Below are 23,009 nucleotides of genomic sequence, written 5' to 3' on the forward strand. Positions count from 1 at the left end.
AATCTGTATTTAACTTGTGCAGTGAGCACTATTGTGTTATTTTACACTTAATTATTACATTTCTGCACCTGAATGCTACTGTTACTGACTTTATTTGTAACTGTGTTTTGTTGTATTCATCTATGCTTGTAATTTGTGTAATTGTTCTTGTTTTATTACTAGCTTTATTAGTTAAGCTAGTAGTTTTTTTTGCTGTGGTATAGAAGTACTTAAAGTAAGCTTTCACAAATTATTATTTATTTATTTTTTTTGCTGATCCAAAAAATGATCCGATCCGTGACTCAAAATCCATAATATGATCCGAACCGTGAGTTTTGTGATCCGTTGCACCACTAATAAATTGCATAAAATATTTAAAAGTAATCTCATACTTCATATATTAAGTATGAGATTTATTTATTTATTCATTTATTTATTTATTAAATTTTTACGTTTCAAAGGTGGATTGAAACACCTTCTATTTCTTCCCCACAGAAATAAAGCCATATTATTTTACTTCAATATTTTACAATGTGCCAATCCTACAGTCCTCATTAACCTCCAGTGCCCTACAACTCAGGTAATACAGACACTATTTGCAAACCACCTGTCATTCTCTCTAAGCTGGAATGTTCTGTATTTAGCACTGGCTTGTTTTGTAACTGATGCCTCTCTTTCTCTCTTATTCACCCCAGCTGTGTGTATCCAAGTGCCCAGACAGATTTGCCACATACATCGACATGCAATACAACTATAGACGCAATAAGAGCTACTGGGATTACTACAAGCTATTCTGCAAGCCGGGCTTCAACAATCCTGATAAGGTACCATGTGGAAACTAGAGAGTATCTGCAAGAACCTAAACTTTGTTTAAATTCAGTGATCATCACATGCACACTGAAGTTTGAAAACTCTTGAAACAGGGTTCCCACAGCCGTGAATTTGTACGATTTTATTTTCTAGGTCTGGAAAGGTCACGGAAATTAATACAATCTTACAAGTAAATGACATTTTTAAAGTGAATGTCTTATTTGTAAGCAAATCTTTCTTTTAAGATGGTTATTTTCAATTTGCTGAGCTGACTCATAAATGAATAAATAGTTTTTTAGCTAACTGATTTAATAATTCATTAAACATGAAATAATATAGTAATAATTCATAGAATAATCCTTATCTAGTAATCACAAACTACTTAAAAATTCATAGAAATTCATTCGTTAAAAGAGTGCAGGAACCCTTTTATGTCTAGAGGAATATTATGCCTGTTATGGTCAGATACATGAGCATTTTTGATGACAATGTTTCATCTTAGCAGGCCGATACTTCACACATGTACACTCCAGCAGGTGCCTACATTTCTTTGCGTGTCGTTCCCCTGAGAGGCTTATCACCTCTCAGAAATTTAAGCCTTGAAGATAAACGAGCAGACAGACACAAAGCATGTCCTCGACATCTTATAAATACTTAAAAATTAAGTGGGATTTTTATTTTTTCGTTATTCTTTGCTGTTCCATCAGTTCTCCAGAGGTGCTTTCCCGATTTCATCACCAGAAACGGGACATTAACTGTTGCCAACAAAACAAGCTTCAAGGATGGACACGGTAAAATCAGAAGTGTCGTCGATCTGAGAGATGCAGCAAAGTAAGTTCACTTATTAGTAGTGCTTAGTGCATAGCACCCATATAAGACTACCACCGTACTAGTCTTCCACCAGCCTGTTAAGTAGATGTTGGACTGGTGTTGCACTGTCTGTATGGCTTCAAAATTGCTCTCATTGAGAGTAACACGAATAGGAGGACTAGCTATTCAAATATTGTTATATAATGCCACTAAACTACAGTATATAATTTACTTGCGTAATTATATTACATATAATTTAAAACCTGTGCTAGTTTCACTTGTATCACTCCGCAGTCTCTGTCTTCTTCCATAATAAAATCATTTCATCTCAAATCAATGTTTCATGTATAATTATATATTTATTTGGTTAAGTAGCTGTGTTTTAAGTGGGATAATATACAGTCAGTCGGTTACCCATGCAAAATAAACCCCTTCAGAGTCTCGATTGTCAGTGCTTATTTTGAGGTAATAACTGGCTGACTATACATTATCCCATATATATGAGTCTAAAAATATCTTCTGGCCTGCATAAAATCGCTCCGCTCTTCCTAATTAGATATAGTGATTATTAATTAATGAATGCTCTTCTGAAGGAGCTCTCAGTTTCCATTTTAGTTGTATGAGTCAGAGTTTAAGTATACGCTACCGTTCAAAAGTTAGGGGTCGGTAAGATTTCTTAATGCTTTTGAAAGAATTTCTTGATGAATAGAAGATTCAAAAGAGCATAATTTATTTGAAACAACTTTTCTTTTAATATTATACATGTTTTACTATTTTGTTTTATATCAATTTCATGTATCCTTGCTGAAGAAAAGCATTAATTTCTTTAAAGAAAAAAACTGACCCTAGACTTTTGAATGGAAATATCTTGCATCTTGATATAAAAAATATGTGCATTTGTACAAATACAGCAGGTAAACAAAGAATACAGTTATTTCCAACATTTCTTCCTAAATATACTGTCTTTCCATCCAGGCAAGAGAGGACCGTTTTATCTGGGTATGACATTTGGGCTTACAAAAGGTCAGAGAGAATCTGGCCTTTTAAGCAAACAAGTCAAGCTGTGCATGTTCGCATGAGTTTGCTGCTGCTATAATAGCACTGATTTAAACACCTGGGGTGAAAGGTCACACGGTGTATTTTCTTATTTTAGCAGGCAGGTTTCTTGTAACTAGTCTGCAAGACAATGTTCACACAGGATGTGTTCTTACGTCTTTGCCATCACATCACATCTTGGTAATATTAGTTTAAAGTAGTTTAGCTTTTTCCATCTAGCTGTTTTTTAATGCAAGAATGTGTCCTGTGTGAACAGGCCCTAACAATTGTACTTTTGGATTGAGTTTCACTCACAAAAACAGGCACTTTTATACTCTAATCTGCGGTTGCTTTTTGCAACTCTTTACCTGATTGCAGAAAGCCAAGGTTTTTGCTTCATGTGTGTCTTTTGTAACATGCTCAATGCTTCTTCTTTTTGTAGCAAAGTTACGGCTATGCAGCAAGGAACAGAAAGGTCTCCATTTCTTGTCATCTTTGAAACTCGACCTTGTCCTTCGCTTATCTACGAACTAACCTCCCTCACCGCATTTCTGCACCTGCTGCCTCTCAAAGAATCTGTAGAACAGAAAAAACACATCTCTGTATGTTTTTTCCCCTTGTCAAAACTGAGGTCACTGACAAAATCCCTCAGATGTCTTTCTGCTGAAAGAGCTTTTTAAGAATATAATGGCAAACGCAAGTGAGGAAGATGTGATTTAATGTCATCGCAAGGTCGTTTTGTACATGAACTACATTGATCGTGTTTTCAGCAAGGGAAAATTGAGCGTAGGAGTTTAAAATGCAGATGTTAAAATTGGGACACAGAGCTCTTCTCCATTCACCTAAAGCTTCTCTGCTATAGGGAAACACACTTTTCATCAGCATTACTTGGAGAACATTTTTCGGTTTGATTAAATTAGTTGAGCTGATTTCAGTATAGTGCAGCTTTCCAGCAGCAGGCTACTTTTTCGAGCAAGTAGTGATGAAACATGACAATGCTGGGTTTTTTGGGTTTTGTTTTTTTGGATTTTTTTGCAGACTCATGCTCCCATATGAATCATTCATGATTCTTTGAGTTCCTGCCAAGGTGTCTGCACTGAATTTTTTTGTAGCAATGTACATCTATTCTACTTTTTCCCCCTTTACAATAATTATACAAAATTATAGCTAAGTATAGATAACTGCATTTATTAAAAAGTAGCTTCAATGTAGTTTAACCCAACTTTAAATTGGGTAGCTTTTAGCTCGACTAATTAGTTTCAAAATAGCTTCTGTAACATTGCTGCTATCCTTTTCAAACCTACCTCACTTCTGTACAAATCGGTGAATATCACAAAACTATATAAAATATACCCAGCTTACAAGTAATAAAATCAAATGTTAAATACACTACCATTCAAAAGCTGCATTTATTTGAACAAAAATACAGTAAAAACAGTAATATTGTGAAATATTATTACAATTTAAAATAACTCTTTTTGTATTTTAATATATCTTACAATGTAATTCATTCCGGTGATGGCTAAGCTGAATTTTCCTCAGCCAGCCCACTACTTCAGTCTTGAAGTCAGTGTCACACAATCCTTCAGAAATCATTCTAATATGCTGGTTTGGTGCTCAATAAACATTTCTTGTTATTATCAGTGTTGAAAACAGTAGTGCTGCTAAATATTTCTGTGGAAACCGCAATACTTTTTTGTAACATTATAAATGTCTTTACTGTCACTTTTAATCAATTTAATGCATCCTTGCTGAATAAAAATGTTGATTTCTTAAAGTGCCCCTATTATGGATTTTTGAAAATTACCTTTCATGCAGTGTGTAATACAGCTCTAAGTGAATGAAAACATCCTGCAAAGTTTTAAATCTGAAAGTGCACCGTGTATAAAGTTATTGTCTCTCAAAAGAAAGAGTCGACTTTGAAACAAGTCGTTTTTAAAACAAATCCCAAGCCGTTTCATATTGATCAACATGAAACTTTTGCATATTGCCCGCCCACTTGTTGCAGGTGCAGACCCGGGAAAACATTCATTCTTTGCCACTAGGTGCCACTTTTGGAGCGGTAAAAAAAAAAATAGCTGTTTCCCCGGTAACGGCTGTAAACAAAGCAGCACTGCGCTCACAAACGCTGATTTATCAGGCATCACAGTCAAGATGTAATGGAAATTAAATTCACCAATCGGACCAATCACCGCAGATTAGCGTCACTCAAAGGAGGGGTTTGGAAAAATGAATCGTTGAGCGAATCGTTTGGGAGTCATTGAGCAAATAAGGTAAAAATAAATGCATATAATAAGACAATTAAAGTGTTCTTTTAACCTTGCATGCATGTCAACCTGTTGATGGGGACTCCCAAAACCAAAATATGAACCTTTCATTACCCATAAAAGGGGCACATTAAAAACATTCCAATGGTAGTTTATGTAAAAGCACTTCTCTCACCATAATACACACTATATTAATTTTAGTTTGGCCTGAGTAAAAACAAGACTGTGTGGGATAGAAATAAAGTCTGTTGTTTTTCCAAAACATTTCAGCTAGACTAAACATTTTTTAAAACATTAAGAAAATTAGATGTGTCCAGTGACCTTTTAAACAGTACAATATATTGCACTGACTGTACTTCTGTCTCTCAAAGCATCATTTTCAGTTGTGTCAGATTCAATAACTTTGACTAAGTTCTTTAACCCTTCACCTCCACTGTAGTGTGCCATTGCTTCTTAGTTTAATGAAGAAAGGACTGTATATAGCATGTTTATGAGATAAACCTCCCCATAAACTGCTCTGTACAGTCAGTAGAGTTGACTGTTTTTGACTGTTTCCTGTGCTCGTTTACAGTGGCATCACCAGCCTGTTGGATGCAAAGGAGGTGGGCGTCAAAATCTTTGAGGATTACGCCAGCTCGTGGTTTTGGATCCTAATGTATGTATAACCTCAGTTTTTCACCTTTAAGAAATGCAACAGATTGATACAGTATGGCTGATATGTGGTTCATGGGTGTTTTCAGTGGTCTGGTGATAAGTATGCTGGTCAGTCTGATCTTCATTCTGCTGCTGAGGTTCACCGCTGGCGTTCTCTTCTGGATGGTGATCTTTGGGGTCATCGCGGCTGTGGGCTATGGTTGGTGATGACTACAGAACACTACAGACTAAAACTCCAAAACTAAACTCGTATATACTAGACTTCAAAATGTAACAAATTATAGGGATAATTTACACAAAAATAAAAATTATATAATATGCTCTTGGATGGATGTCGTTCATCCAACAGAAAATCACAATTTTCAGACTTCAAAAAGTCCTTTTTGTCTTCTTTTCAGACCGATCTAATCAGTGAACCAAATGATCCAGTTCAAAAAACTAAATGCATCATTCATGATTCAGACTAATCTGGTTCTCTTGAATTCTCAGGCAATAAATGTTCACATTAAAAATTAAACCCTGATCTTGTAACTGACATTAACACTAAATTATGTGTTGGCTACGATAGTTTGTGAATGTCTCTGCATTGTGGGTTCAATTGCTGTGTCCTGACTGTTACTTACAGGAATATGGCATTGTTACTGGGAGTACAGTTCACTCAAGGGGAAGCCGGACTCTGACATTACCATCTCAGACATCGGATTCCAGACTGACTTCCGGGTTTACTTGCAGCTGAGTCAGACCTGGCTCATATTCAGTGAGATTTCTTCAGTTATTCTAATATATGAGTGTTTGTAGTGAAGTTGAAATCAGATAATGCATCTCAAACCAAGCAATGCAGCTGCACTGTCAAGTTGATGAAAGTTCAGTTTGATGGAAGTGAATGACAGCTTGATATTTTACCGCAGTGATCTCCTTGGCTGTCATTGAAGCTATCATCATCTTAGTACTGATATTCCTGCGGAACAGAGTTCGTATTGCCATTGCTCTTCTAAAGGAGGGCAGCAAGTAAGTTTCTTTCTGCCTGTCTTTCTCTCTTTTTCTTCTGTTTAATGGTGGTGCTTGGAAAGAATGGAAAAACGCCTGAAACAAAGCTGTCAAATGTTATTTTATACGTTATCTCTCTCTTTCCTACAGGGCGATTGGCTGCATCATGTCAACACTGTTCTATCCCATCATCACCTTCCTGCTTCTGGCTCTTTGTATTGCATACTGGGCTGTTACAGCTGTGTATCCAAATTTTAAATTAATTTGAATGCTGAATGAAGTTTAGTACTTTTTAATTTTAAGTGTAAATATTTTAATATTTGTTATTAATAATATAATAGATTAAAAAAAAATATATATATATATATGTGTGTGTGTGTGTATGTATATATATATTATAATTATTATATTTTTTGTAAAAATGTTAATTTATTAAAATGATTAATTAATTATAAAAAAAATATTTTTATAAAAACTTTAATAGTTTATTTTTTAAATATCAAATATAAAAAATTGTAAACAGTTAAATTTTTTTAGGTTTAATAGGTTTTGTTTTAATGCATGGCATTGGGACAAGACTATGTTTCTGCCATGGGATAAAAAAAATCTTAAAGGTAATTGTGACTATCTCGCAATTCAGACTTTTTTTCTTGCAATTCTGAGAATTGTGAGATTTATAAACAGACTTTTGAGCAATTCTGAGAAGACAAATCAGAATTGGGATATATAAACTCACATTTTCTAGACAAAAATGTCAGAATTGTGAGATAAAAAGTCACAATTTTTATTATGTGGCAAAAACAAAAGAAAAACTGAATTGTGAGATGTAAACTCCTCTAACTGTGAAAATGTAAACTCAGAATTGCAAAAAAGAAGTCTTAGAATAATTACCCTATTTTTTTCATTCTGTGGCAGAAACAACATTTGGTGGCACAGATATTACACATTTTAGCTTTAGCTAGTTTGTATTGTATTTTCGTTAACCACAACTTCTTTCAGTTTCCTGGCATCATCTGGTGACGCAGTATATAAAGTAATGTCAACGCTACCCGACTGCAAGTATACCAACCTCACCTGTGACCCAGAGGTAAGAACTAACCCTACTGTAATCTGTGATCATCTGAGATACACAGTGTACAGGTTTCATTGTACTACATTTTAAATATTAAATCCAGTAATTGGTTCACATTGGTGACTCCTTCCGTCTCTTTGATGTGTTTCAGACCTTCAGTCAATCCAACGTGACTAAACTGTGTCCAGGCTCCCAGTGCACATTTGCTTTTTACGGTGGGGAGAGTTTGTACCACCGTTACATCTTTGTTCTTCAGCTCTGCAATTTGCTGGTCTTCCTCTGGCTGGTGAATTTCACCATCGCTCTGGGTCAGTGCACCCTCGCCGGGGCGTTCGCCTCGTATTACTGGGCCTTGAGGAAGCCAGCAGACATCCCACCTTGCCCCTTGGCTTCATCATTTGGCAGGGCTTTAAGGTATGTTGCCATCTGTGGTCTTAGAAGCTTGTAGATGATTGATTGTGTCTGAGTGGAGAGCTGCTGGACTGAAATGAAATGTTCACTGTAATCACATTACAATGTTGTTCCAGGTATCACACAGGCTCTCTTGCGTTTGGAGCTTTGATTCTGTCCATTGTACAGTTCATCCGGATTATTCTGGAGTACCTCGACCACAAACTGAAAGGTATGAATCACATTTTAATTTTTAAAAGTTTTACTCATTTTCGTCATCAGTGATGGTCTCAGATGTCTCCATTTGTTACAGTTTCCACAAAAATATCAAGAAGACTGTTTCAACAATGATATATTCTATAGTGTAGAATACATTGTGAATAATGGTGCTTCTCTTTCTTCTGTTTTTGTCGCAGGTGCTCACAATGCATTTACACGCTTCCTGCTGTGCTGCCTAAAATGCTGTTTCTGGTGCCTAGAGCACTTCATCAAGTTCATGAACAGGAATGCTTACATTATGGTGAGTCGCTCCACTTTTTCAAGGTACAGGTATTTCATAACTTCATGCTGTGTATATATATATAACTACCATATAACAGCATATATTTTCAATGTGGATAACTAAATAGTTTCATTTGTTTAAATATGCCAATATCGAACCTGTGTTGTCAAGAAACAGACTGACAGAAAGAAGGAATGCATTGACATTTATTGTTCGATTTGATTCATGTCCTCAGATTTCAATATATGGGAAGAATTTCTGTGCCTCAGCGCGAGACGCTTTCTTTCTGTTAATGAGGAACGTTATGAGGTAAAACTGCACAGCTGCTACATTTATAATGTCATTGTCAAGGTGTGAAGCTGCAAGGACTCTGTCTCACACACGCACCTGTTTGAGAATTTGTTCCAGTTATTGTGACATTTCCAGGATGTTTTTAGGATGTTATTGTTTTATTAAGTTTATCACTGTCAAAATTAGCTAAATGTTGCCTCCATGTCATTAAAGAAATATGTTTTGTTGTCTGATGTTTTTCTTTTGTGTTCGACTTGTGAAACATCATTTTAACAAAAGCCATGCATGGAGAAAAACACATTGTTGTCTGCCACAACTCGTATTTGGACAAATATTGTTTTCTAATAAATTGCAAATTCTTTAGATATTTCATATAATAAAATATCTGGTTTACTTAAGAGCTCCAAGACTAAATATATAGCATCTGTTTATTATTCTGTGTGTTTTTCTCTAGAGTTGCTGTTCTGGACAAGGTGACTGACTTCCTGCTGTTCTTGGGCAAACTGCTGATCTCAGGGAGTGTGGGTGAGTCAACCTTTTCATCTGTGGCATACAGCCAGGCCAACATTAAAGGGGTCATATGATGCTTTTTTAAAGATCATTATTTTGTGTATTTGGTGTAACAGAATATGTGTAATCCAGGAAGAGGTGCCATCATTAAATTATTATTGGGTCCCTCTGCTGGTGAGTGCAAGCAATACAACTTCATGTTCTAGAAATTTTATATATTTTTATTTATTTATTTATTTGCATTTTATACATTTGTTAATTTATTAAGAAAATTCTTATGCAGTATTTAGTGATTTATATATATATAAATCAATATATTATAAATTAATGTTATAGTTAATTTATTTAAAAAACATATATATATATATATATATATATATATATAATACATAAGATAGCATTTATTTAATAAAACATTATTCAAATGCATTTATCAAGAGATATGTTGGGAACCCGGATTTATTCTAATGTAATTTCTCTTTTAATCTTTTTTCCCCATTCACAGACTGTGATATTTGGATCATATATGATTGCACACGGGTTCTTTAACGTCTATGCCATGTGTGTAGATACATTGTTCCTCTGCTTCTGTAAGTACACCTTATTAAATCTGCAGAATTCACTTATGTGTGTTTGGTAATAAATGCTGAACTTTATGATGTTTTCAACTTTTTTCAAAAGCTAGTTTAGTCCTTGATAAATACTGTACATACCCACCCACTGGTCTTCCTGTACCTTTCCTCTTCTTCTCTGTGCATGACTTCGATCACTTCTGTTCTCTAATTATAATACTGATGTAATCTTTGTGTATTTATCCTTTTCACTTCTTCTTTTCAAACTGCATGACTGCTGACTAACTCTGCTTTCTTATTTCTTTTTCCCTTTTCCTTGAAACCCTCTGTCTTTCCTCCTTAACTCTTCCCTTCTTCCGTCGTCTGATTTGACGGGACACCCTTCAGGTGAAGATCTTGAAAGGAACGATGGCAGTCCTTCCAAACCGTATTACATGCCTCCAGGCCTGCACAGGATACTTAACAAAACTGATCAAGGAGGCAAAAAGTATGCAGTGTCCTGAAACCGTCTCCTCAGTGGGACATGAAGAACCGTGCTAGTACTGTAGCACGCTGCATCTCTCCCGCAGCACAGCAAAGCCTTCTGGGATATGGAATCAGATAGCATTTACAGAAGCGATCTTCTCTCTGCACTGTCTGCTGATACTGACTGACTCCTGCTGTACTTTTTTCCTTCTTTTTCTTTTTGCTGATAATTCTGTCCATCATTGCCTTACCCATGTTTGTCTTCTGGAGCAAAGGTCTGATAATACTCTGGTAATCGATGATGAAAGCAAGTTATTCTCTATATTTACTTTCTTTATATTGCAAGTATCCTCTTTCTCTTTCTATACAGTCCTTTGTTTTCATGTCATTTTTGGTTTAGAAGTTCATACAGTACATTGATGTGCATGTGGATGGATTGACCGAATTCTTAGTCCACATGATTTTAATATTAACTTTGTCATAATCTATTGGAAAATGCTATTGTATTGGAGGAATCTTAATCGATACAGTGTATTATTCTCTTATAACCATGTTTTGATAGAATCTATTAATTTTCAGGTGTTCTGATGGCAGTATTTAGTAACTGTGCCTGGTTTAAAAGGAAGCGTGCCAATCTTTTTTGCAATCAATCTGAAAGTTTTTCAAGTTCAATTTATAAAAGGAACATAACAGCCATTTTTTTGTAATTTTGTAGACCGGTTTGATGCTGCGTCTACTCTGTGAAGTTCAGTATACAAGTTGTCTTTTAATGGGGGAAAGTTTTGTAAAAAGGTTGTTTTTTTCCCCCATTAGAATAAAGCTGAACCTAAATATCATGAATGGTTTGATTCTTTCATTTTTCTTTCATTTTTCAGAATGCTAACAAATTTTATTATCAATATTATTCATTCCATTCTCAGCTTAAAATATATGCTGTTAAAAACTTTGGGATAGTTAAGATTTTTTTGTTTTTGAAAGACGTCTCTTATGCTCACCAAAGTTGCATTTATTTACAGTAAAAGAGTAATATTATGAAATATTGAAATTTAAAAGAACTATTTTAATATATTTTAAAATGCAATTTATTCCTGTGGTGGCAAAGCTGAATTTTCACATGATCCTTCAGAAATCATTCTAATATGCTGATTTGGTGCTCAAGAAACATTTCTTATTATTATCAATGTTAAAAACTGTTTTTGCTGCTTAATGTTTTTGCATAAACCGTGATTCACTACCATTCAAAAGTTTGTGGTAAGAATAAAAAAAAAAAAAAAATTATATTTTTATTGCATTATTTTTTTATAGCATGCACACATTGAATTGCTAAATATATAACGTTACAAAAGATTTCTATTTCAAACTTTGTGTTCATCTAAGAATCCTGGAAAAAAATGTATCACGATTTCCACAAAAAATATTAAAGGGTTAGTTTACCCAAAAATGAAAATGAGGCTGTGTTTTACTCACCCCAGAGCCATCCTAGGTGTATATGACTTTCTTCTTTCAGACAAATCCAGTCAGAGTTATATTAAAAATTGTCTTTGATCTTTCAAGCTGTTTAATGCCACTCTTCTAATTAGTGACCGTTGTTTTGTTTTGATCTCTCCGCTGCGTTTCCGCGTGCGTCACTTCTGAGCAGCGCATGCGCAAAGCCGACCTGATACGTCATCCTCCCGGAACTGCTTCCGTTTACAACAGTGAGCGCAAGCTAGATTAAAGTGATTATTACTAGTGATGGCGAGATGAAGCCTTATGAAGCATTGAAGCTTTTCAACCAAGTGGTTCACAAAAGGGTTCATTTCTCGAGGATTCATTTGCTCACAATACCACCTGGTGGACAAAGAGTGTAAAACATGCAGATACATTACAGATGACCTGATGTGAATCTATGATACACTGTTTTGCGCCAGTTAAGGCTTAGAAATAACGGTATTAGTCTAAAACTGGAAAGTGGCTGAGTTTAACAGGGCAGAGGACTGCGAATTTACAAGATTCGAACCGCTTCCTGAACTAGTCGGGCCAAGCGAGGCTTCGGACGTCATCAATGACGTCATTGCTCTAAAGCGATACAAGCCTCGATACGTGCTTCACTGAAAGCTGCCGGGATTTCTCGACACGCTCCGAAGCCTCGGCACAGAACGTAACATCACTAATTATTACGTTTTGAATATGGATATTTTTCTTACAAAAACGCATCGATTCGCTACAGGAGGCCTTTGTTCACCCCCCGGAGCCGTGTGAGACACTTTTTTTTAAATGGATGGGCGCTTTTTATTTCACTTCTTTTGGACTGAAGCACTGCAACACCCGCTGACTGCAATGATAGAGCTTGGAATAGCCAGGACAATTTTTAATATAACCCCAACTGGATTCGTCTGAAAGAAGAAAGTCATATACACCGAGGATGGCTCTGGGGTGAGTAAAACACAGCCTCATTTTCTTTTTTGGTTGAACTAACCCTTTGAGTAGCAATTGATGCAAAAATCACATGAGCGATTGGTTGGCATTGACATTGCTTGTGCTCCTGTTCTCAGTGCTTGATCTGGAGAAGAACGACGGCTCGGCGACCCGGCCGTATTACATGGGCAGCAGCCTGCGTGCCATCCTCAACAAGAAGAACAAGAGACCAGAGGAGAAAAAGAAACGTAGAAAACATAAGAAGGAGCAACCAAACAAAAGGCACTGACATGTAAAACACAGATTCTGGTTATTATGGTAAATGGACTGATTTAAACAATATTCAGTCATGTATGTAGATAGTTTTGTATTATAAATCTCATTAGAAGCCCAAAAATTTAAATACAAGAATCTTTGTACTGATCTGCATCTTTCTGGTTATTATGCAAGTAAATATAATTGACAGTAAGCAACTAAATGAATTGAGATGATTTCCTGTTTATGGATGTATGGAAATGTCTTTGTGTGGATTTTTGTAGATTTTTGTCATTTTTTTAACCAATTCTTGTCTTTTATATGACCATTGCATTTTGTTAGCACCCATTTGGGGTGAAACTGACACTTCTCTCATATTGAGAAAATAACCGGTAACATTTATTCGCTGTTCACTAAATGAATTTTTCTCAACTTTTGTAAGTTGCTGTTTGTAATTTCAGTTCAGCTGAAGTGCCTTATTCGAACACGCAGTTAACAGCTCTTTTAACCTCAACCACATGTTGATATGAGCCATTTTCTGCTGTGCAGAGCTTCTAACTCTATTTATTCTTTCATTACTGCTCTTATTCATCCATCCAACTGCATTTCTCATCAGGCCCAATGCTCTCTAGCAGTAGGAGGTTACACTCCTTCAGTGTGATTTTATTGTGTCCGTTCACACTTCATTTTAGCCAAGGAAGGACTTGAATTTATCTTAACACCTTCATATGAATATGTGTACAGAGTAGTGGTAGTTATTTTATGTGAACTAATTTCTGCTCATATTTTGAAGCATTCGTTTATTTTAATAATTTTTATTAAAAAAAAATTTTTGCTGTAGTTTTTCTTTTGAGTATTAAGAGTGTATTCTTTACCAGTTTTATGTTGTTTAAAAACACTTGAATGTGAACAGTCATACAGTGAGTGCATGTTCTGGATTGTTATTCAGCTTTCATTATTCATCTAAATTGTATTTTGAGTTTAACACTTGTCTAATCATGTCATTAATATGTAACTATTTAATTATCTTCATAATTTACAGTGTGGTACACATTTTTACTATTTTTGTAAGCATATATTTTGCAAAGCTTAATAACACTGTATGATGTAATCCAAGTGCAAGGATAATTTCGGAAATAAAGTATTTCATATAGACATGTGACAAGTTATTTATTTTTAGTTAAACCACATGGGATATGAACAAAACACAATAATAAATAAAAACTAGTGCTGTCAAATGATTAATCGTGATGAATCGCATCCAAAATAAGTTTTTGTTTACATAATATATGTGTGTGTGCTGTGTATATTTATGTATATAAAAAAGCACACACATACAGTATATATTTTGAAAATATTTACATGTATATATTTATATTCATATAATTTATATTATATATAAATATATATTATATAAAAAAAATTCTTAAATATATACATGCATGTGTTTGTATTTATATATATATATATACATAATAAATATACACGGTACACACGTGAAAAAAAAAACACGTTTATTTTGGATGCGATTTAATCGTTTGACAGCACTAATAAAAACATAAATTAATCCATTAAATACAAAGGTATTAGCGGCGGCATAAATGTAGTTACAACAACTGGCACAACATTTACAACTGAATTGTAAACCGTTTAGCTGCTGCTGATTGGTAGATGTGTTGATTTTTGGGACAGTAACGGTTGATAGAGTAGAGATGATGGCGTGTGCACAAAAAAAAAAAAGAGAAACAAAGCCATTAACAAAAGCACAAACACACAGGGACAAATTTATGTCATCCTAACACTGGATACCTTTTCCATTAGCAGTTTTAGTAATATTCATCAAAAACTGATAATAAATGTACTAATGTCCTATTTAAGGAATGTATCTGATTGTACTACATTTCCTCAGATCTCACCATCAATGCAGGTGCTGTGCAGTGCCGTAAGCAGGGATGTGTGTGAATAGTGCTGCTCATTCAGGGTGGACACGGACTGGAGTGAAGACATATCTCCTGTGGGTACTGCTGAACGAGGGGGAGAAATGTGCTTCTTATGACGGGCGCGACAGTTTTGAAACCAAACCTGGCCAGAAAGAAATTCAAAGAAATTACTTTTAGACAGCATATGAGCTTTCTTCTGTTGCCACATACCGTAAACCATGCTAACATTTTTATACGGCTTAATTTAGGCACTTCAGAAATTGCTAAAGAAATGTAACCTGAATGACGCGTCGGCTAAGGCCAGTCTGTTCAGCAAGCCTCTGAAGTGTCTGTGCGTCTGGGTTATTGTCCTGAGCAAACTGGGCCTGCATAACCTGCAAGCCACAAACATCAAAATAGTGTCAACAGGGCCAGAGACATTACGCCAGAGGGAACTCTCTAATATGGTTTGATTACAAGTAGCAACAACATAGCAGGGATCCATTATTGCTTATATACTGAACTTCATTTTAATAAGACTTCAAACCCCAGAACTCAGTGTGTGGCGCATATTGAACCACGAGAGCGATGCTTTTGTTTACCTGTAGCTGGTCTGAAGTGAAACTGGTACGTGCTCTTTTAGATGGTTTTTGGTTTATTTCACAGCCTGTATGCAACACACCTTCAGGAGAGACGTTTTTTCCTGGAATAATAAAAGGTAAGGCAAAGGTGTAGTTATTTATAAGACATACTGAGCATGCTACAAACCAGAAGACATCAAAACCAAACAACTGCTTTATTCTTCCTAAGATGTTACTGGATTAGTTTTACATACTCTAGTTTCTAAAAAAAATGTAATGGCTTTCATTTCTTCATAAAATGCGTGTGATTTTTGTTGGAATATATTCTTCTATATCTGAAGCCATGATCATTGTCTGGCAGAGTAACTTGTTGGTAAGTGCTTACTAAGTCATAATTTTGAGAAAGTTTCTCATTATTATGACTTACAGAATTATATTTTTTCTCAACTGTGGCGGAAACGGGCTTCCATAGGATATGTATATGGCCAAAAATTAACATGAAATTCTGAAACCTTTAAATCGGAGACATCTTTCTAGCAGACTTCTTACATGAAATGCTTATAAATATCAGTCAATATCTCACAATAAGGTGTCTTAGCAAGATTATATTTAATCAGTTTATGATCAAATCTCTAGTTTTAATTATTGGGGCAAAACAAAATGCAATGCAATACAATGATGATTGAGAAATAAACATTCCTCAAAAGCCTGATGTATTGTATTTTATACATTTTAAAATGATGTAAAATGAAGACATGTACCACAACCCAAAGGTGGACATTTTTGGAATTACACCAAAAAGCTTCTACTTGTGTGTAGTATTTATTTTTCTACTTTTTTTTTCAGCAAAGTTTATGCAAGATCATTTAGAGGCCTTAGAAATGTGATTATCAGTTATGATACAGCAGGCTTTATAGGGTTAAAGCGCACACCCTGTGCGCATGCAGGACTCTCAACTTACCTTTTTCAGCAGCACCTTTGAGTTTGTCCAGCATGCTGTCGTAATGAACTCGACACAACAATTTTTGTCTGCAATACAATGATGATTGAGAAATAAACATTCCTCAAAAGCCTGATGTATTGTATTTTATACATTTTAAAATGATTTTTCTAATACATGGATAATCAAATAAACGAATAAAATCAAATAGTTGCTTTAGTCCAGTAAGTGTTCATCTTGAAATATTACTATCAATATATATATTTTTTACATTTACTTTACTTTTCACTTCAATCAGTAAAGATTTCACACCAAAAAGACATGTACCACAACCCAAAGGTGGACATTTTTGGAATTACACCAAAAAGCTTCTACTTGTGTGTAGTATTTATTTTTCTACTTTTTTTTTCAGCAAAGTTTATGCAAGATCATTTAGAGGCCTTAGAAATGTGATTATCAGTTATGATACAGCAGGCTTTATAGGGTTAAAGCGCACACCCTGTGCGCATGCAGGACTCTCAACTTACCTTTTTCAGCAGCACCTTTGAGTTTGTCCAGCATGCTGTCGTAATGAACTCGACACAACAATTTTTGTCCAACCAAAGCAAACTCCTCGCCTGTGGACAGCTGCCTCTTACAAGAGAAGCACAAGAAACATGCCAGGTGGTAAACATTTCCCTTCGCCCTGCGCACCCAGTCTGTGGAGTGAACCGTTTCACCGCAGCATGAGCACCATGTTCGATACCTCCTGTCAAGCCATAATGGATTTGGTTAAATACACACTGAAACATCTTGTCTGCATATGCATAATGTACATCTTTCAGAAGTAGCTACCTGAAGTAATCTAGTTTGCAGAAGACCTCTCGCTCTCTAACGTAGCAGGTTGTGTGTCCGCTCAGAGTGGTTTGGCACACACTGCATGAAAGGCAATGCACATGCCAGCACAAGTCATTGACCTGCATTCAACAAGAAATTTTATTACAAACGGAGAATCAACTGATGGAATTGATCATACAGCATTTCAAATAGTCAATGAAATGAATAAATATTAACCAACGTTAAATGATCCTTCTCACCTTAAGCAGATACTGGTCTAGGATGTCCTCTCTACACCTTGTGCAAACTGCTTTGCCTTGGAAAGAATCAGATGCCATTGCTTGAGGTAGAGCAGATGGAGAAGACCGGCCATTCAGAAGTTCTGATGAACTCTGTAGAAACAGAAATTCTATTTGATCGAACATTTCAAACATACAGAAAATTTTATTTGTTCCACACAACTGTAAACTATAGTCAAACTGCGCACTTCTGTAAAGCACAGATAAACGCATTGGGTTAGGGAAATGCGTCTTATAAATGATATTAAATAGGCTAATTCTACATTTAATTCAATTCCACGATCAACATTTTATGTACATATTAAATGTACATTTTTAATCAAATGTACATTTTTAATCAAAAATGTAGTAACGAAAAAAAATCGTATCTTTGGTACGTTTTACGAAAAAATATCGCGTTCGCGTGCGGTAACCACAGCAACCGTGGCTCGTGCACTTGTAGGCTATCCGTACACCAGCAACTCATCATAGGTAGGCTATTGTCATTATTTAACGCTTTATTCTATCACATGTGTATCACAAAAACTGTAAAACTATTTAAAATTTAAAAAGTAGGCTATTTAAATAAAACCCGAAGAATTAGCCAACCTATTAGCAAAACGTTGACCTATACATCGTAGATTCGTAGTATATAAATATGTATATTTACCATACAAATGTCGCTTGTAACTCCTCTGCACTTGCTGATAAAATCCTCACTGCGATCCATAGACATGACTGTAGTGAATGCGCTTCGGATTTCCCGCACCGAAACACATGCAACCTTTAAATGTGCGCGCTTCATCCCCATAAACATCATCCACTCTCCTCTTCACCATGACAACCGCAACAATTACCAAAACTACATTTACGACTTCCAGAATTCCAGTCATTGTTAAAACACGTCCGACTCTTAGAGTAATGGTTATCTGTGCAGTATATTATGTACTTGAAATCCGCATTAGGGATTCGGAAACGGTTCACACATAATGCCTTCACCCCAAACGTATCAATTACGCATGCCAATCAAAACCTCTGAAGAATCAGTGGAAGAAGAGAATTGATTTATTTAATAACACCAATTAAAACCCCGCGTTTGGCAAAAACGCGCAACCAGAGCAACCCAAAGGTGAAGAGGTCTCATTAAACTCTTGACACTTAATTGCCACCATTTCAAGGCGGGTCTTTTTCTTCTTCTGGTATAATTTAGGGGAAATGGTGGAAATATTTCGCCCGAACTGTGGATGGAATACATCACCTCGGGACCAAAAAATAAATAAAAATGTATCATTATGACGAGAAAGGAGCTTTCTAGTTATTTATTTGTTCATTGTTGGTATTTCAAAATTAAACAGTAGGTGTTGGCCTTAAGCTATTTCCGTGTTAATGAGCGTTTTCATTTTAATTGTGTCGTTTTAAAATTCTTTATGCACCAGCTGACAGACATGTGCCATAAAACCTGCACAGTTGCACGCTTTAAATAAACATTTGTTTGAATGTTCTTACATTATTTTAATGTTTCAAGAACAACAATAATAATAATAATCTATTATTATAGGCTATTAACATTTTATTAGTCTATCAATATTGATTTATTTAATTTATAGGACTATTAGTCAATACATATAGTTATAGGCCCTAAGTTTATTGGGTCGCTTTTTATTATTTTTAATTAACCCAATTTCAGCAATTGTGCCTAATGGCTGATATCCTAACTAGGCCTACTTATAGATTATAGGCTAACAATTATAGTAATAAAAACACTTAACACAAATGTTTTTAAAAATATTTTTCAAATATGCGGCATCTGTTTTTATTTTGTTTTCCATGAGATTTCCATGAAAGTTTTGGGTGTATGACATATATTACCGTAATAATAATAATAATATAATTTATTCCTGTGAAGCAAAGCTGAATTTTCAGCATCATTACTCCAGTCTTCAGTGTCTTCAGTGTCTTCAGAAATCATTCTAATATGCTGATTTAAACCGTTGGGCTGCTTCATGTTTTTTTAAACCTGTGATACTTTTTTCAGGATTCTTTTAGACACAAACAGGGCCGTACCCACCATTGAGGTAGCCTACCGGAGGTCCGGACCTCGGTATTTTTCCAATAACAGAAGTTGTAAAATAATTACATATTCTGCTTTGGTGCTGCAAGGATAAAAAGCCAAGATAACAGATCTTATCATCTGAGATGCCTCAGCAGGGTTGCGTGTGATATATTGTCTGCGATAATATCGTAATTGTTGTTTTAACGATGTGCGATTTGACATTATTGTCAGTCCTTTGTCTTGTGTTTTGTGTTTTCCTCCCCCACGTGCTTTCTATGACTAACGCGATCAAATAGAGGCACGCACTAATGCAGCAAACATGTCGGCAGTGTGAAAGTATTTAAAACGATCAGAGAAAAGCCCTATTCGGACGGTAATTGTTTCTCACGGTGGACGTTAGTGATTTTCACCATTTACAGGGGGTAGTTGGTGATTTTAATGCCGTCCAAATCCAGGATGTCGGTGTTTTTCTCACAAAAATCCCCGGCTGAATTACCTACTGTTTTTGGACAAACACCAAGGTCGTGTGGTAATTGAATTGCCGTCCGAATCCACATCTCTGAGATTACGAGAAGAAATCGATAAAAAATTCAGTGTTTTAAACCCTTTTTGAGCACTCCCGAACACCGTAAGGTAACGTTGCACTTCGGTGTAATTTGCATAGCCTACATATTTATTTCTGAAATGCTGGAAAGTATTTAAAAGAACAATACTTCATAACTGCTCCACCACAGCGACTGGGAGCACAAAGAGAAGAAAAGCACTTAAACATTCAAAATGGGTCTTCCCCAGCTAACAATTTTTGGTTCCCGGAACGTTAGTTTTTGGTTCCCAGAATGTTATTTTTTATGGTTTGTTTTTGGTTAGCCAGGAAAGTTTTCTTAACGTTCCCAGAACGTTATTCTAACGTTCCCATAACGTTATTATAACGTTCTTCTAACGTTAGTTTTTGGTTCCCAGAACATTATTATAACGTTCCCCTAACCTCTTTACTCTGATATGATCACCCCGCTGTACTTTAGTAATCATCCAGCACACTCGTGACCCAGTATAGTAGCATGGAAATGATCTGTATGGACGCCTGTGTCTTGTGTTTTCCTCCCCCACGTGCTTTCCATGACCCCAGTTTTCCCTCATGTGCAATTGTTTATTGCTCCCAGGTGTTTCTCATCATCCCCTCATGTCTTGTGTATTTAAAGTGTTTCCTGTTCTTAGTTTTTCGTCCTGTATTGAATGTCATCTTTCCACTCTACGTGTGATTTCCTGGTTCCGCGAATATTATTAAAGTCTCTGTGTTTGAAGTCAACTCCTCGTCTCCTCGTTCCTCACGGTAGTGACAATTATCAAGTATTTTGCAAAAAGCATTCAAAACACCAGTATAGAGTGCCCATGTACATTACGTGAAGTCTGAGCTAGTGCGTGTGTGTATCAGTGTGCATTCTTTCACTGCATGATTCAGTCTATTAAAATTCATTTAGAATGATCACAAATTAAGACATGGGGGCAGAAAATGTATTTATTTTATACCACTTCATATAGTTAATCAATTTACTATATGAAGTGCCGTTTTTCTCCAAAAATTACCATGATTACAAATGTTATATTGATTTTTTTTTTTACAATAGCTCAATAAACAAGAAGTTAATTAAGAGACTTATGTTTTAGACAGCATATTGCCTGTTTTTGCTCTATTTCGCCAACAAAAATAATTCCAAACCCAGCCACAGCACAGTTTTGCGTTTCTGAGCAACATGATGGTGTTTCGTTCCTGAATGATTCAACCGTTTAAATGATTCGGTTCAATCGCAATGACTCACTTCTTAACAGTGATTTGCTGCCACCTATTGGCGGTTTTAATTTCACATTTCGACTATTTTTTCGATTTTTTATTTCATGTTTTAAATCACTTCAAATATCAGTATTCAACGTTTTATGTTTAATATATCAAAACATTATTTATGCATTTGTAATTGCAGGTTAAATGCATTAATGTCTTGCATTAAACAGTGTGTAAATACATCTAAATGCCACTTCAGATGCAGATTCTGTGTTGATTTAATTTGTTTGGTAAAAGCCCAAATGTCTTATTATTCTAATCCACTGATTAAATGTAAGAATTTGACTCGACAGATAATGGACACTTTTAGGAAAAAAATGGTTTTATAAAGGTAAAAATGCCCATAAAATGTAAAAATCAGTTTAAACTTTAAAGATTAATTTCTATTAGTGCGATAAAAAAAATAAAATAAAAAAATATTCATGTTTAATCATTTTAGACACATGATTTTACTGAAGGCTACCAGGATAATTATAACTGAGTTTATTAAATTCATAAACATAAACAAACTATATCTCCTCTATTTCCAGTTTGTAGTGTGGATCATTCATTGCAACATTTAATCTGATGATTCTCATGTTTAAGAATCTGTTATGATGAAAAATAATTTATGCTACTGCCCACTGACTTGGTTTTAAACCTTTACTATTATCCAATTTATGAGCCTTAAAACATCTTAAAATGCACACATATAGGTCAGGAAAATCAAAATTTTCTCGGGGGAGCATGCCCCCGAACCCCCCTACCAATCTCTATTTTGGGACCTGGTATTTATAAAAACCTGCGTACGGCCCTGGACACAAAGACCATATATAAGATGAAAATAAAAATTGTCCAATAAGAACGCGTAATTTTAAGCATATAAACCATGTTGCAGTTGTAATGACAGAAATTGTTTTTTTTTATAACGGTCAAATTAGGTGAAATTAAATAAGTAGTAGGCCTACAATTGAACAAGTAGTACAATTTTAGTCACGCGACCAGATTGAAAAATTCATAGATGCAAACTCCTCACCTTTCAGTGACAACTCACTTTTTTTTTAGATGAAAATATGTCACCTATGACTGAGACTTGCTCCTGTGAGAGTAGTAGTAGTAGTAAAACTAGGAAAGAAACCCAACATAGTAGTAAAATGTTACTACTAAAAAACTAACATAGTAGTAAAACGAACATAGGAAAGAACATGGAAATAGAACGAACGTAGGAATAAAAAGAACACCGGAAAAAAAAAGCTTAATGCTTATTTTACTCACTGAAAATCCCCAGTGAAAACACTAGAGGGCGTTAATGTACAGCTTTTGATTGTAACCTGACCTACAATAATCTCCACGAAATAAACCAAATTCAGTTTGGGCCTAAAAAAATCTTCAAAACCATAACATTTTACACAAGCGATATGTTAGACAATACATGACATGATGATTTTTCCCCCCGTTATTCAACTTTTATATTTCAATCTAATAAGCCCTGTATTTTTATTTACATCAAGGATATGTAAAAAATTCGACTTATAAGATTTATTAATATTATTACGATATAGCACAAAGAATGCCGAGTCTTATGGGCATGGTCACGTGATTCACCATGG

At 35.2% G+C, this 23,009-nt stretch overlaps 2 protein-coding genes across 2 annotated transcripts in view; one reads left to right on the forward strand and one right to left on the reverse strand.

The window, feature by feature from the left end:
• The window catches only part of LOC107710904 (choline transporter-like protein 5-B), a 22,151-nt gene extending 8,367 nt beyond the window's left edge, over positions 1 to 13,784 (forward strand). The window contains exons 5-22 of the mRNA XM_016515773.1: positions 475 to 559; positions 675 to 803; positions 1,295 to 1,325; positions 1,497 to 1,620; positions 5,473 to 5,556; positions 5,642 to 5,754; positions 6,181 to 6,312; positions 6,464 to 6,563; positions 6,693 to 6,785; positions 7,542 to 7,629; positions 7,766 to 8,028; positions 8,142 to 8,236; positions 8,421 to 8,524; positions 8,742 to 8,815; positions 9,252 to 9,340; positions 9,411 to 9,481; positions 9,813 to 9,897; positions 12,879 to 13,784. Coding sequence (XP_016371259.1) covers positions 475 to 559; positions 675 to 803; positions 1,295 to 1,325; positions 1,497 to 1,620; positions 5,473 to 5,556; positions 5,642 to 5,754; positions 6,181 to 6,312; positions 6,464 to 6,563; positions 6,693 to 6,785; positions 7,542 to 7,629; positions 7,766 to 8,028; positions 8,142 to 8,236; positions 8,421 to 8,524; positions 8,742 to 8,815; positions 9,252 to 9,340; positions 9,411 to 9,481; positions 9,813 to 9,897; positions 12,879 to 13,030 — 1,912 coding nt within the window. The 3' untranslated portion in view covers positions 13,031 to 13,784. The remainder of the gene's footprint in view (positions 1 to 474; positions 560 to 674; positions 804 to 1,294; positions 1,326 to 1,496; positions 1,621 to 5,472; positions 5,557 to 5,641; positions 5,755 to 6,180; positions 6,313 to 6,463; positions 6,564 to 6,692; positions 6,786 to 7,541; positions 7,630 to 7,765; positions 8,029 to 8,141; positions 8,237 to 8,420; positions 8,525 to 8,741; positions 8,816 to 9,251; positions 9,341 to 9,410; positions 9,482 to 9,812; positions 9,898 to 12,878) is intronic.
• An 862-nt stretch (positions 13,785 to 14,646) lies between these two features.
• Positions 14,647 to 17,608, reverse strand: LOC107710921 (LIM/homeobox protein Lhx8-like). Its single transcript, XM_016515802.1, has 7 exons — positions 17,513 to 17,608; positions 17,271 to 17,392; positions 16,964 to 17,184; positions 15,518 to 15,618; positions 15,215 to 15,310; positions 14,908 to 15,078; positions 14,647 to 14,718 (listed from the first exon to the last, which is right to left on the reverse strand). The coding sequence occupies exons 1-7, from the start codon at positions 17,588 to 17,590 to the stop codon at positions 14,647 to 14,649; spliced, it is 861 nt and encodes a 286-aa protein (XP_016371288.1). The 5' UTR covers positions 17,591 to 17,608.
• Positions 17,609 to 23,009: the final 5,401 nt, after the last annotated feature.

The sequence above is a fragment of the Sinocyclocheilus rhinocerous genome, unplaced genomic scaffold, assembly GCF_001515625.1.
Source record: "Sinocyclocheilus rhinocerous isolate Xijiao unplaced genomic scaffold, SAMN03320098_v1.1 scaffold327, whole genome shotgun sequence".
Taxonomy (NCBI): domain Eukaryota; kingdom Metazoa; phylum Chordata; class Actinopteri; order Cypriniformes; family Cyprinidae; genus Sinocyclocheilus; species Sinocyclocheilus rhinocerous.